This window comes from Schistocerca americana, chromosome 11, assembly GCF_021461395.2.
Source record: "Schistocerca americana isolate TAMUIC-IGC-003095 chromosome 11, iqSchAmer2.1, whole genome shotgun sequence".
NCBI classification, from domain to species: domain Eukaryota; kingdom Metazoa; phylum Arthropoda; class Insecta; order Orthoptera; family Acrididae; genus Schistocerca; species Schistocerca americana.
In genome coordinates this window covers 192182298-192197674 of record NC_060129.1, presented here as the reverse complement: position 1 = coordinate 192197674, position 15377 = coordinate 192182298, and the positions used below count along the sequence as shown (strand labels likewise).

The window sequence follows — 15377 nt, the reverse complement described above, 5'->3', positions numbered from 1 at the left end:
CGTTCCCAACTTCTGTGATGGCCCTTTTTAGAGATGTCCATTCCTCTTCAACTGTACTGCCTACTGCGCTATTCCTTATTGCTGTATCTATAGCGTTAGAGAACTTCGAACGTATCTCGTCATTCCTTAGTACTTCCGTATCCCACTTCTTTGCGTATTGATTCTTCCTGACTAATGTCTTGAACTTCAGCCTACTCTTCAGCACTACTGTATTGTGATCTGAGTCTATATCTGCTCCTGGGTACGCCTTACAATCCAGTATCTGATTTCGGAATCTCTGTCTGACCATGATGTAATCTAATTGAAATCTTCCCGTATCTCCCGGCCTTTTCCAAGTATACCTCCTCCTCTTGTCATTCTTAAACAGGGTATTCGCTATTACTGGCTGAAACTTGTTACAGAACTCAATTAGTCTTTCTCCTCTTTCATTCCTTGTCCCAAGCCCATATTCTCCTGTAACCTTTTCTTCTACTCCTTCCCCTACAACTGCATTCCAGTCGCCCATGACTATTAGATTTTCGTCCCCCTTTAAATACTGCATTACCCTTTCAATATCCTCATACACTTTCTCTGTCTGTTCATCTTCAGCTTGAGACGTCGGCATGTATACCTGAACTATCGTTGTCGGTGTTGGTCTGCTGTCGATTCTGATTAGAACAACCCGGTCACTGAACTGTTCACAGTAACACACCCTCTGCCCTACCTTCCTATTCATAACGAATCCTACACCTGTTATACCATTTTCTGCTGCTGTTGATATTACCCGATACTCATCTGACCAGAAATCCTTGTCTTCCTTCCACTTCACTTCACTGCTCCCTGCTATATCTAGATTGAGCCTTTGCATTTCCCTTTTCAGATTTTCTAGTTTCCCTACCACGTTCAAGCTTCTGACATTCCACGCCCCGACTCGTAGAACGTTATCCTTTCGTTGATTATTCAATCTTTTTCTCATGGTAACCTCCCCCTTGGCAGTCCCCTCCCGGAGATCCGAATGGGGGACTATTCCGGAATCTTTTGCAATGGAGAGATCATCATGACACTTCGTCAATTACAGGCCACATGTCCTGTGGATACACGTTACGTGTCTTTAATGCAGTGTTTTCCATTGCCTTCTGCATCCTCATGTCGTTGATCATTGCCGATTCTTCCGCCTTTAGGGGCAATTTCCCACCCCTAGGACAAGAGAGTGCCCTGAACCTCTATCCGCTCCTCCGCCCTCTTTGACAAGGCCGTTGGCAGAATGAGGCTGACTTCTTGTGCCGGAAGTCTTCGGCCGCCAATGCTGATTATTTATCAAAATTTAGGCAGTGGCGGGGGTCGAACCCGGGACCGAAGACGTTTTCATTATGAATCAAAGAGGCTACCCCTAGACCACGGGTCACAGAAATATATTAACTATTTTACAGAAACACAGTAGAATATTGCTGGTATCGAGAGGTTGAGGTGAGGTGCCGTAATGGTTACGTAATTCAAGTACCATTACAACAGGGAACGTGATGAAATTAACCTTTACTTATCGATGCACTCAAAAGTGCAATACAGTGTAGTCATACCTTCCATGAAGAATTGTAGACTGTACTGTGGTTTGGCCAATGGCCTTACTGCGGTGGTAACACCAGTTCTTGTCAGATATCCGAAGTTAAGCGCTGTCGGACTGTGCTAGGACTTGGTTGGGTGACCGTCTGGGTCTGCCGAGTGCTGTTAGCAAGTGGAGTGCCCTCAGCCCTTGTGAGGAAAACTGAGGAGGTACTTGACTGAGAAGTAGCGCCACCAGTCATGAAAACTTACAATGGCTGGGAGAGCGGTGTGCTGACCACATGACCCTCTGTGTCCACATCCAGCGACGCCTAAGAGCTGAGGATGACATGGTATCCAATCGGTGCTGTTGAGGCTTCAACGCCTGTTCAGACGGTGTCTGTTTTTTGTATTGTGTATTGCCATTAGAGCACGAATATGAAGCAATACTATCCACTATTGATAGAATGGGTCAGGAACATCTGCTTTCCTACCTGCTGGTTTTCACATCCCTCCATTCCCTTATCAGAAGTGCCGAGCAGTTCATAACCGCTCAGGACGGTCGCTCCTTATGGAACACTCCAAAGATATGCATAACATAAATGTCATATGTGCACCGTCTATGACGGATTTGACGTTGGACTTCCCTAGTCCAACATTCGCAATTGGTTTGGCTGCTTCCTATGCTAAACGTCGACACTGTAATCTGTTTTGGAACAAGAGAATATCTTTCTGAGAGGAAGGGTAAATTTTCATTGCTGCTAGCATTGTCTAGATTCCAGAATAAACAATTACATTGTTGTTTGTGTTATATTGTGATTAGATAACAATCTGAAGTAAAGTTTACGAGGCATGATGTAAGAGTCGACCAGTTAGGTGTCTGAATGCAGAAGGAATTCCAGGGCGGGGTTACCAAATCACCACACACTCCAAAGATTTGTTGGCTGTGTTCTTGAAACAGTAATCAGAGAACTGGGTGAGCATACCTTTGCAGCAGAATGTCTTGGAACAAGGGGACGATGGATGATACCAGTACATCGTTGACACTTTCGAGTCCGTTTCGCGGTGGTGACACCAGCTTTCATTGGCTACGATAATCCGCTCCAGGAAAGTGTTGCCTTAAACATTGACAGGCATTAGGCGATTCATGCAAACAGCCATCCAGTTTCCTTTTTGTTGGGCATTCAACATCTGGCTACAAACTTACCAGTAGACTGACTCCTGCTGGTAAGTAAACTGGTAGAAGCGGACCTCGGGGAAGATCAGTTTGGATTCCGTAGAAATGTTGGAACACGTGAGGCAATACTAACCTTACGACTTATCTTAGAAGAAGGATTAAGAAAAGGCAAACCTACGTTTCTAGCATTTGTAGACTTAGAGAAAGCTTTTGACAATGTTAACTGGAATAATCTCTTTCAAATTCTAAAGGTGGCAGGGGTAAAACACAGGGAGCGGAAGGCTATTTACAATTTGTACAGAAACCAGATGGCAGTTATAAGAGTCGAGGGGCATGAAAGGGAAGCAGTGGTTGGGAAAGGAGTGAGACAGGGTTGTAGCCTGTCCCCGATGTTATTCAATCTGTATATTGAGCAAGCAGTAAAGGAAACAAAAGAAAAATTCGGAGTAGGTATTAAAATTCATGGAGAAGAAGTAAAAACTTTGAGGTTCGCCGATGACATTGTAATTCTGTCAGAGACAGCAAAGGACTTGGAAGAGCAGTTGAACGGAATGGACAGTGTCTTGAAAGGAGGATATAAGATGAACATCAACAAAAGCAAAACGAGGATAATGGAATGTAGTCAAATTAAATCTAGTGATGCTGAGGGAATTAGATTAGGAAATGAGACACTTAAAGTAGCAAAGGAGTTTTGCTATTTGGGGAGCAAAATAATAGATGATGGTCGAAGTAGAGAGGATATAAAATGTAGACTGGCAATGGCAAGGAAAGCGTTTCTGAAGAAGAGAAATTTGTTAACATCGAGTATAGATTTAAGTGTCAGGAAGTCGTTTCTGAAAGTATTTGTATGGAGTGTAGCCATGTATGGAAGTGAAACATGGACGATAACTAGTTTGGACAAGAAGAGAATAGAAGCTTTCGAAATTTGGTGCTACAGAAGAATGCTGAAGATTAGATGGGTAGTTATGTATATAACTAATGATGAGGTATTGAATAGAATTGGGGAGAAGAGGAGTTTGTGGCACAACTTGACTAGAAGAAGGGATCGGTTGGTAGGACATGTTCTGAGGCATGAAGGGATCACCAATTTAGCATTGGAGGGCAGCGTGGAGGGTAAAAATCGTAGAGGGAGACCAAGAGATGAATACACTAAGCAGATTCAGAAGGATGTAGGTTGCAGTAGGTACTGGGAGATGAAGAAGCTTGCACATGACAGAGTAGCATGGAGAGCTGCATCAAACCAGTCTCAGGACTGGAGACCACAACAACAACAACTCCTGCTGGATAATGTGTTGCAATTACTGTAGCTGGTGTTAAGATTCTTGGTTATGCATCGCCAACCGCTCTTTTGTCATTGTCCATAATGGCTGATGCTGGCCTCCGTGATTGACTGGCGTCTCGTGTCAAATCGCGACCAGCACAAAACTTGGTGCACCATTCCACGACCACGGTTTTCGACGGACATGCTGCCCCACACACGTTCTTCATTGGTCTGATGGGAGTCTACTGCTTTTTATCCTTCTGCAGCCAAGAATAGAATAACAGTACTTTGGTCGCGTTTGAATGCGTTCGGTGATAACGTCGCCACATTGCACGTTTCTGCGTTTAGAGAACGCTCATTGGAAACACATGGATGCTACACTAACACCTTGCCGACATTCAGTGCTTGTATACCTGCACTGGAGTTGCATTGGGTTGTATATAAGCTGTAACAACGCCCTCACAGAGAACTTTTTGATCGCCCACTTTATATTGAATTCCGACAAACCATGAGGGAATATAAAGGGTGTATTGAGGAAGAAACTGAGGACAGGAACCCATGTCCAGAAACGTCATCCAACGACACCACAGAGTGGCGAAGTTAGGGGTCCGCGTGACCGCTACGGTCGCAGGTTCGAATCCTGCCTCGGGCATGGGTGTGTGTGATGTCCTTAAGTTAGTTAGGTTTACGTGGTTCTAAGTTCTAGGGGAGTGATGACCTCAGATGTTAAGTCTCATAGTGCTCGGAGCCATTTGAACCATTTATTTGAAGTTATAGGCGCCGGCGCGATCGACTAGGCGACTTCGTACGCTGACGGACCGTAGCCAGAACACCTGGCAATGTTGTTTGGTTTTCAGCAATCGCGAGTGATAGCCAGGACCGCCAGTGGACAAGACGGAGCTAGCTGCTACACACATCAAAAAAGGTTTTGCATCACCCCAGTTCCCAGAACGCCAGAAGATAGACGTCGACTGTGGATATTGCCCTTTGACTGTTCAGAGATGTCACCAAACCCGCCCAAAGATGTAAACAACCACGCATGAGCAGCGCCTATTAGACGGAGGGGGTCCGACAGCCGATCAGTTCCAGTCATTCCACCAGGAAGGAGGTACACGGCTCGTGTTGTCTGTAGTTCAACCACGCCTAGACGGTCAATACCGCCGTTACTTTGTTCCAGGAAGGGAAGTGTCCAGGCGTCTCGGAGTGAACCAAAGCGATGTTGTTCGGACGTGGAGGAGATACAGAGAGACAGGAACTGTCGATAACATGCCTCGCTCAGGCCGCCCGAGGGCTACTACCGCAGTGGATGACCGCTACCTACGGATCATGGCTCGGAGGAACCCTGACAGCAACGCCACCATGTTGAATAATGCTTTTCGTGCAGCCACAGGACGTCGTGTTGCGACTCAAACTGTGCGTAGTAGGCAGCACGATGCGCAACTCCACTTCCGACGTCCACGCTGAGGTCCATGTTTGCAACCACGACACTGTGCAGCGCGGTACAGATGGGCCCAACAACATGCCGAATAGACCGCTCAGATTTGGCATGAAGTTTTCTTCACCGATGAGTGTCGCATATGCCTTCAACCAGACAATCGTCATATATCTGGAGGCAACCCAGTCAGTTTGAACACCATAGGCACACTGTCCAGCGAGTGCAGCAAGGTGGAGTTTCCCTGCTGTTTCGGGGTGGCAATATGTGGGGCCGACGAACGCCGCTGGTGATCATGGAAGGGGCCATCCTCCGATCGATAGTGTAACCGCATCGGCAGCATATTGGTGAGGCACTCGTCTTCATGGACGACAATTCGCGCCCCCATGGTGCACATCTTGTGGACGACTTCCTTCAGAATAACGACATCGTTCAACTAGAGTGGCCGGCATGTTCTCCAGACATGAACCCTATCAACATGCCTGGGATGGATTGAAAAGGTCTGTTTATGGACGGCGTGACCCACCAACCACTCTGAGGTTCAAAAGTGGTTCAAATGGCTCTGAGCACTATGGGACTCAACTGCTGAGGTCATTAGTCCCCTAGAACTTAGAACTACTTAAACCTAACTAACTTAAGGACATCACAAACATCCATGCCCGAGGCAGGATTCGAACCTGCGACCGTAGCGGTCTTGCGGTTCCACTCTGAGGTATCTACGGCGAATCCCCGTTGAGGAGTGGTACAATCTGGACCAACAGTGCCTTGCTGAACTTGTGGATGGTATTCCACGACGGAAACAGGCATGTGTCAATGCAAGAGGACGTGCTACTGGGTGTTAGAAGTACCGGTGTGTACAGCCATCGGGACCACCTGTTATGAAGGTCTCGCTGTAAGGTGGTACAACATGCAATGTGTGTCGTTTTAATGAGCAATAAAAGGGTGGAAATGCTGTTTATGGTGATCTCTGTTCCAATTTTCTCTACAGGTTCCAGAAGTCTCGGAAGCGAGGTGATGCAAAACTTTTTTGATGTATGTATGTAGATGTGTTTTGTCTTCTGTGAATGAGATGCTCCGTTACCATGGAAGACGACAGTTTCAGACATTTGCAGTTTATTTGTCTCCCATATATTTATTCACATTTTCGGAAATAAATTGTGAATGGAAACGCATGCCCGAAACCGTGATCCACCAAGGCATCAGAGCGTTGCATTCATAGGAGAAAAGACCTTTCTGTGCATCATTGAGTAACAAGCAACAGTTCGAGACGTTCCGCCTATGGTCCATCAGCATACATAGTCACGTTTCCTGCCGAAGGGGTGGCCTTGTCGTAGATGCTGGGGCCTGTAACTTCGGCGCTCTGTGGCGTCGTAGGATGACGTTTCTGAACACAGGTTCCCATCCTCAGTTTTGTTCCTCGAGACACTCCCTACAGCGCCTCAACGTTTGTCAGAGTCGTTATGGGACACCCTGTACATACTATAGGGTATTCCAGGGGGAATGGTCAGTATCCAGCGGTAAGACTGAAACGATCATTTGAAACAAAAAAGTCTAGCAATCATGAGCTCTAAATTATATACCTTAAGATCTATGAATATTTCTTAATCTTAGATGCTGTGAGACACTTCCCTTCCACTTTTCTTCTTGGGTTCTGCATGTTGATAGGTGAAAGTATGGATCAAAACAAGAAAATTTTCAATAGAAAGGGGCTGTAAAGTGCTCACTTTAAGAACAATAAGCATCATCGTTAGTGCAAAACACATTCTTCTTATGGATATCTGCTCACAGCTCTTAAGTTATACATTTTAGAACCCATGTTTTCTACACATTTTCTTCTTGTTGTAGTCAATATTACAACCTCAGAATGTTTTTGGGTTCAGTCCTGGTTCACTGTGTGTGTGTGTGTGTGTGAGTGTGTGTGCATGAGTGTGCGAGCGCGCTCTCTCGTGTGTGTGTGTGTGTGTGTGTGTGTGTGAGTGTGTCGTTTTGGCTTGGTGAGCCATGTGTACTGTGCAAGATATACGGCTTTCGCTCATTTTGACACCTCCACACTTGTTGCAGGAGACACGCTGAAGATTCCAGACTCTGTGATGGGCATCACGTTCCTGGCGGCTGGAACCAGCGTTCCAGAGGCGGTCTCCAGCGTGATCGTCGCTAAGCAAGGTACTTGTCATTCGTTTCCTCCTCAGCAATCTAATTTGCAATTTGCATTTTCCTATTATTACTAATGTGGACTCCGCATCGTGTATTCAAAGACAGGAGTGCACATAGCGCAAGTCCTTCTTAGCAAGTTGTGAAGAAGTGGAAGGCGAAAATAAATAACACATTTTTCTTTTGCCCTGTAAAGACAATGAAATTCATCCCTACAGAAGGACTGTCTTCTTACTTTTCTTATACCAGCCCCCACCCCCTTTTTTTGCGCCATCGGTCTTATGATCGATTTGACGCAACCCACCACTAATACCTTTCCCTTGCCATCTTCATCTCAGAGTAGCACTTGCAACCTACGTCCTCAACTATTTACTGGATGTATTCTAATCTCTGTCTTCCTCTACAATTTTTGCCCTCTACGGCTTCCTCTAGTCCCGTGGAAGTCATTCCCTCATGTCTTAGCATACGTCCTACCATATTGTCCTCCTTATCAGTGTTTTCCACATATTCCTTTCCTCTCCGATTCTGCGCAGAATCTCCTCATTCCTTACCTTATCTGTCCACCTAATTTTCAACATTTGTCTTCAACACCACATCTCAAATGCTTCGATTCTCTTCTGTTCCGGTTTTCCCACAGCCATTGTTTCACTACCATACAATGCTGTACTCCAGACGTACATCCTCAGAAATTTCTTCCTCAAATTAAGGCCGATATTCGATATTAGTAGACTTCTCTTGGGGAGGAATGCCCTTTTTGCCATAGCTAGTCTGCTTTTGATGTCCTCCTTGCTCAGTCCATCATTGGATACTTTACTGCCTAGGTAGCAAAATTCCTTAACTACTTCGTGACCATCAATCCTGATGTTAAGTTTCTCGCTGTTCTCATTTCTACTACTTCTCATTACCTTCGTCTTTCTTCGTTTTACTCTCAGTCTGTACTCATTAGACCGTTCATTCCGTTCAGCAGATCATTTAATTCTTCATCACTTTCACTCAGGATACCAATGTTGTCAGTGAATCATATCATTAATTTCCTTTCACCTTGAATTTTAATTCTGAACCTTCCTTTTATTTCAATCATTGGTTCTTCGATATACAGAGTAATAGGGGCGAAAGACTACATACCTGTCTTACATCATTTTTAATCCCAGCACTTCCTTCTTTGTCTCCACTCTTAGTATTCCCTCTTGGTTCTTCTACATGTTGTATATTACCCCTCTCCCTATAGCATACCCATACTTTTCTCAGAATATCAAACATCTTGCACCCTTTTACATTATCGAACGCTTTTCCCAGGTCGACAAATCCCATGAACGTGTCTTGATTTTTCTTTAGTCTTGCTTCCATCATTAAACGCAATTTCAGAACTGCCTCTGTCGTGCCTTTACATTTCCTAAAGCCAAACTGATCGTCATGCAGCGCATCCTCAATATTCTTTTCCATTCTTCTGTATATTATTCTTGTAAGCAACTTGGGCGCATGAGCTGTTAAGCTGATTGTACGATAATTCTCGCACTTGTCAGCTCTTGCCATCTTCGGAATTATATGGATGGTGCTTTTCCGAAAGTCAGATGGTATATCGCCAGACTCATACATTCTACAGACCAACGTGAATAGTCGTTTTGTTGCCACTTCCCCTTATGATTTTAGAAATTCTGGTGGAATGTTATCAAATCATTCCGCCTTATTTGACCTTAAGTCCTCCAAAGGTCTAAATTCGGATTCTAATTCTGGATCCCCATGTACAGACAGTAAAATTCCTCCTTACGAAAGGAATGTCTCCTAAGTTTTCTTATACCCATTGTAGCCAGCAAAATAGCAGGGTGGGTTTAATTGTGGTGCTCTAAAATTTTTTCACATTGCAAACAGTGAATGCTACTGTGCTCTTCTCACAGACACTGGACGGTATTCCAACAGGAGCCTTCCAGAAGTCGTTCGAGAACTGGAAGCAGTTCCAGTCTGGCTGTTGAAGCGAACAATACTGATGCGGGCAATCATACGTTACATTTTCGTGTCCGCTAAATTTCTTTTGAAGTCTGTTGTTGTGGTCTTCAGTCCTGAGACTGGTTTGATGCAGCTCTCCATGCTACTCTTTCCTGTGCAAGCTTGTTCATCTCCCAGTACCTACTGCAACCTATATCCTTCTGAATCTGCTTAGTGTATTGATCTCTTGGTCTCCCTCTATGATTTTTACCCTCCACGCTGCCCTCCAATGCTAAATTTGTGATCCCTTGATGCCTCAAAACATGTCCTACCAACCGATCCCTTCTTCTAGTCAAGTTGTGCCACAAACTTCTCTTCTCCCCAATCCTATTCAATACTTCCTCATTAGTTACGTGATCTACCCACCTTATCTTCAGCATTCTTCTGTAACACCAGATTTCGAAAGCTTCTATTCTCTTCTTGTCCAAACTAGTTATCGTCCATGTTTCACTTCCATACATGGCTACACTCCATACAAATACTTTCAGAAACGACTTCCTGACACTTAAATCTATACTTGATGCTAACAAATTTCTCTTCTTCAGAAACGATTTCCTTGCCATTGCCAGTCTACATTTTATATCCTCTCTACTTCGACCATCATCAGTTATTTTACTCCCTAAATAGCAAAACTCGTTTACTACTTTAAGTGTCTCATTTCCTAATCTAATTCCCTCAGCATCACTAGATTTAATTTGACTACATTGCATTATCCTCGTTTTGCTTTTGTTGATGTTCATCTTATATCCTCCTTTCAAGACACTGTCCATGCCGTTCAACTGCTCTTCCAAGTCCTTTGCTGTCTCTGACAGAATTACAATGTCATCGGCGAACCTCAAAGTTTTTACTTCTTCTCCATGAATTTTAATACCTTTCCTTTACTGGTTGCTCAATATACAGATTGAATAACAGCGGGGAGAGGCTACAGCCATATCTCAGTCCCTTCTCAGCTACTGCTTCCCTTTCATGCCCCTCGACTCTTATAACTGCCACCTGGTTTCTGTACAAATTGTAAATAGCCTTTCGCTCCCTGTATTTTACCCCTGCCACCTTCAGAATTTGAAAGAGAGTATTCCAGTTAACGTTGTCAAAAGCTTTCTCTAAGTCTACAAATGCTAGAAACGTAGGTTTGCCTTTTCTTAATCTTTCTTCTAAGATAAGTCGTAAGCTTAGTATTGCCTCACGTGTTCCAACATTTCTACGGAATCCAAACTGATCTTCGCCGAGGTCCGCTTCTACCAGTTTTTCCATTCGTCTGTAAAGAATTCGCGTTAGTATTTTGCAGCTGTGACTCATTAAACTGTATCAGCCCAATATCGAGCCACATCCCGTGCTTCGTTCTTGGCAAGGTGTGGGTCGTCACGGTGGGGCAGTTCGGATATTAAAGATGACGTTCCATGTCCTGGAGTTCACCACAGTCGTATTTCTTGTCTGTTTCGTCATTTACGCCCCGTTTAAGTAGATTTGTTTTGAATACCGCCACACCCATTCCCATGCAATTTAGTGTTCTGCTGGGCCTTTCCTTCAAGGCAGGATAATCCTTTGGGGAGCTCATTTACCTCGATACTAAGAAATCTCCTGTGGGATTTAAGCCTGCCAGGTTGACATGCAGCAACATGTAGGCCATAGACACTGAAGACCTTGCCGTCGTGGGCCCATACAATCCTCTCCATCCATCCTCTGTAGGCCATAGTGCTCATCGAAAGTCTGCTTAAACTTTTCTGTGTGTTCACGTGCCGTTCTTCAGGATCTGACAATCGGGCGACCTTATACATCTTCCCAAATAATTTATTTTTAGGCTTGTATTGACTGTTTTGGCAGATGCATATTCCACCATCGAAAAGAAGAGTACTTGGGTGGTTGTTCTTAATATAGTCCGTCTGATTCCCCGTTTACTATTAGCTACTTTCGCCAATATTTTGTTCCTGGCAGCAACGTTTTTGTGGGTCCTCTCACAGTGATGTTTAACGAGTTTTGTTGTTCCCCACCTAGTTCCTCTGAGGTCTTTATTTCTCCGGTAACAGCCAGATCATCGGTATACAAGAAATGGGTAGCATGATCTGGTGTTGATTGATCATTTGTGTATAGTTGACATAAAATCGAAATCAGAATAAAAGTAAAATAAAAATCTGCCTCTTTACTTTACTATCCCTTGTAATAATGAAAGACGAAGGTGGACTTTACAGCTGTCCCCTACAGTAAGCTGTTCCTTACTGTACATGTCCTGGGGGTTGACATAAGGGACAGGCTCAGTGGGGCAAGGGTGGCCGAACAGCTGATGTGTGGGCAGTTTTACCATAGTGTGTCTCCCCTGAGGGTGGCCATGTGGGCACAGAGGCAGTTTGGCAAGGGTGTGTGAACAGCTGATGTGTGGGCAGTCTTACCCTAGTGTGTCTGCCATGAGGGTGTCCATGTGGTCACAGGGACAGTTGGGCAAGGGTGGCCAAACAGGTGATGTGTGGACAATCTTACCGTAGTGTGTCTGCCCTGAGGGTGGCCATGTCGTCAAGGGACAGTTGGGCAAGGATGACCAAACAGCTGATGTGTGGGCAGTTTTACCATAGTGTGTCTCCCCTGAGGGTGGCCATGTGGGCACAGAGGCAGTTTGGCAAGGGTGTGTGAACAGCTGATGGGTGGCAGTCTTACCCTATTGTGTCTGCCATGAGGGTGTCCATGTGGGCACAGGGACAGTTGGGCAAGGGTGGCCAAACAGGTGATGTGTGGACAATCTTACCGTAGTGTGTCTGCCATGAGGGTGTCCATGTGGGCACAGGGACAGTTGGGCATGGGTGGCCGTACAGCTGATGTGTGGGCAGTCACGCCCAAGTGTGCCAGTCCTGTGGGTGGCCATGTGGGCACAGCCACAGTTGGGCAAGGGTCGCCAAACGTCAGATGTGTGGACAGCCGTGCCATAGTGTGTCTGCCCAGAGGGTGGTCGTGTGGGCACTGGGACAGTTGGGCAAGGGTGGCCGAACAGGTGATTTGTGGACAATCTTACCGTAGTGTGTCTGCCCTGAGGGTCGCCATGTCGTCAAGGGACAGTCGGGCAAGGATGACCGAACAGCTGATGTGTGGGCAGTTTTACCATAGTGTGTCTCCCCTGAGGGTGGCCATGTGGGCACAGAGGCAGTTTGGCAAGGGTGTGTGAACAGCTGATGTGTGGGCAGTCTTACCCTAGGGTGTCTGCCATTAGGGTGGCCATGTGGGCACAGGGACAGTTGGGCAAGGGTGGCCGAACAGCTGATGTGTGGGCAGTCTTGCCCAAGTGTACCAGTCCTGTGGGTGGGCATGTGGGCACAGCCACAGTTGGGCAAGGGTCGCCAAACGTCAGATGTGTGGACAGCCGTGCCACAGTGTGTCTGAACTGAGGGTGGTCATGTGGGCACTGGGACAGTTGGGCAAGGGTGGCCGACAAGGTGATGTGTGGACAATGTTACCGTAGTGTGTCTGCCCTGAGGGTGGCCATGTCGTCAAGGGACAGTTGGGCAAGGATGACCGAACAGCTGATGTGTGGGCAGTTTTACCATAGTGTGTCTCCCCTGAGGGTGGCCATGTGGGCACAGAGGCAGTTTGGCAAGGGTGTGTGAACAGCTGATGTGTGGGCAGTCTTACCCTAGGGTGTCTGCCATTAGGGTGGCCATGTGGGCACAGGGACAGTTGGGCAAGGGTGGCCGAACAGCTGATGTGTGGGCAGTCTTGCCCAAGTGTACCAGTCCTGTGGGTGGGCATGTGGGCACAGCCACAGTTGGGCAAGGGTCGCCAAACGTCAGATGTGTGGACAGCCGTGCCACAGTGTGTCTGAACTGAGGGTGGTCATGTGGGCACTGGGACAGTTGGGCAAGGGTGGCCGACAAGGTGATGTGTGGACAATGTTACCGTAGTGTGTCTGCCCTGAGGGTGGCCATGTCGTCAAGGGACAGTTGGGCAAGGATGACCGAACAGCTGATGTGTGGGCAGTTTTACCATAGTGTGTCTCCCCTGAGGGTGGCCATGTGGGCACAGAGGCAGTTTGGCACGGGTGTGTGAACAGCTGATGTGTGGGCAGTCTTACCCTAGTGTGTCTCCCCTGAGGGTGGCCATGTGGGCACAGAGGCAGTTTGGCAAGGGTGTGCAAACAGCTGAAGTGTGGGCAGTCTTGCCGTAGTGTGCCAGTCCTGAGGGTGGCCATGTGGGCACAGTCACAGTTGGGCAAGGGTCGCCAAACATTAGATGTGTGGACAGTCTTGCCCTAGTGTGTCTGCACTGAGGGTGGCCATGTGGGCACAGCTACAGTTGGGCAAGGGTGGCCAAACAGCTGATGTGTGGGCAGTCTTGCCCTAGATTGCCTGCCCTGGGTGTGGCTGTGTGGGCACAGGCACAATCGGGCAAGGGTGGTCAAACAGCTGATGCACAGACAGGCCTGCAGCTGAGCTGTAGCATGAAAAGTCCTACAGCACTGGCAGATCTCATTGGTCCAGTGGTTGCCATTCAGCTTATGATTGTGTGGAACGCATGCAGTGGGGCGATATGGCAGATGGCCTACATGGCTGCATCTGCCCATTACCATGATGAGGGATGTCGAGGGGAACCCTTGCTCCTCGGGGTGGCGTTGGAAAGCCTGTTCTGCAGCTTGCAGTGTCTCTGAATCCCCTCACACAGAGAGCAGTGACTGCCCCTGTGGCCTTCTGACGTGTGCTGTGTGGTGTTCGCAGGCCACGGCTCGATGGGCATCAGCAACTCGATCGGCTCCAACACTTTCGACATCCTGCTGTGCCTGGGCCTGCCGTGGCTCATCAAGGCGAGCTTCCTGCCCACCACTGAGGGCCGGCACTACGTGGGCATCAACTCGCGTGGCCTCGAGTACTCGGCCATCTCGCTGCTCTCCACGCTCTTCATGCTCTACGCCGCCTTCTCCCTCAACAAGTAAGTAAATGTCACGCATTATAATTCTTTTATACTTTCAGTTCTTCTCGGTATTAAGCTGGGCGGTGTCATGTGTGTGGTGCAATTTTGTCGACGAGCCTACTTGTTGCCATTATCGTTGTGGTATCCGTGACAGTTTTGCATTGCATGCCATCACTGTGTGACCTCTCTCCTGCTGTTGTTCGCGGGCCAACAGTCTCTCTGTACGATGCAGTCTCAATTGTCCACAGCTCACGGTCCAGGGGCTGGCGTTGCTACCTACCAGGTTGGGTATTTTCTCTGCTCAGGGACTGGGTGTTTGTGTTATCCTCATCATTCCATCATCATTCATGAAAGTGGCTGGATTAGTGTACAGATTGCGAATGTGTACAGTTGAGCACCCCACACTCCAGACATCACTATTGGCTCTTTAGTTGGAATGACATGAGTGGATATTTCCCCATACTGGCGTTGTGCTTTGAGCACTCAAGACTGTATCCCAAATCTTATTTAGTTAGATACCACATTCATCAGTTATAAATAAAGACAGAAACTTGTAGCAGGGACCAACGCCCTTGCTGTAGTGGTAACAACGGTTCCTGTCAGGTCATCAGAGTTAAGTACTGTCAGGCTAAACTACCAGTTGGATGGGTGACTGTCCAGACAAAAACGAGTGCTGTTGGCAAGCGGGGTGCACTCAGCCCTCATGAGACCAGTTGAGGAGTTGTTCCAATGAGAAGTAGCGGCTCTGGTCACGGTGATTGCCAATGGTGATCTGCGATCATATGCCCCTCCACACATGTGTATCCACAGGACATGTGCCCTGTAACTGAAAAAGTGTTGTGATGATCTCGCCATTGGCAAAAGATTCTCGAATAGTCCCCCATTCGGACCTCTTGGAGGAGACTACCAAGGAGGAGGTTACCATGAGAAAAAGACTGAATAATCAATGAAAGGATAATGTTCTATGAGTA

At 46.9% G+C, this 15377-nt stretch overlaps 1 protein-coding gene across 1 annotated transcript in view; it reads left to right on the top strand.

Moving 5' to 3' along the window:
- Nucleotides 1-15377, top strand: part of LOC124553646 (sodium/potassium/calcium exchanger 3) — a 218171-nt gene that overhangs the window by 179534 nt on the left and 23260 nt on the right. The window contains exons 8-9 of the mRNA XM_047127521.1: nucleotides 7450-7551; nucleotides 14214-14424. Coding sequence (XP_046983477.1) covers nucleotides 7450-7551; nucleotides 14214-14424 — 313 coding nt within the window. The remainder of the gene's footprint in view (nucleotides 1-7449; nucleotides 7552-14213; nucleotides 14425-15377) is intronic.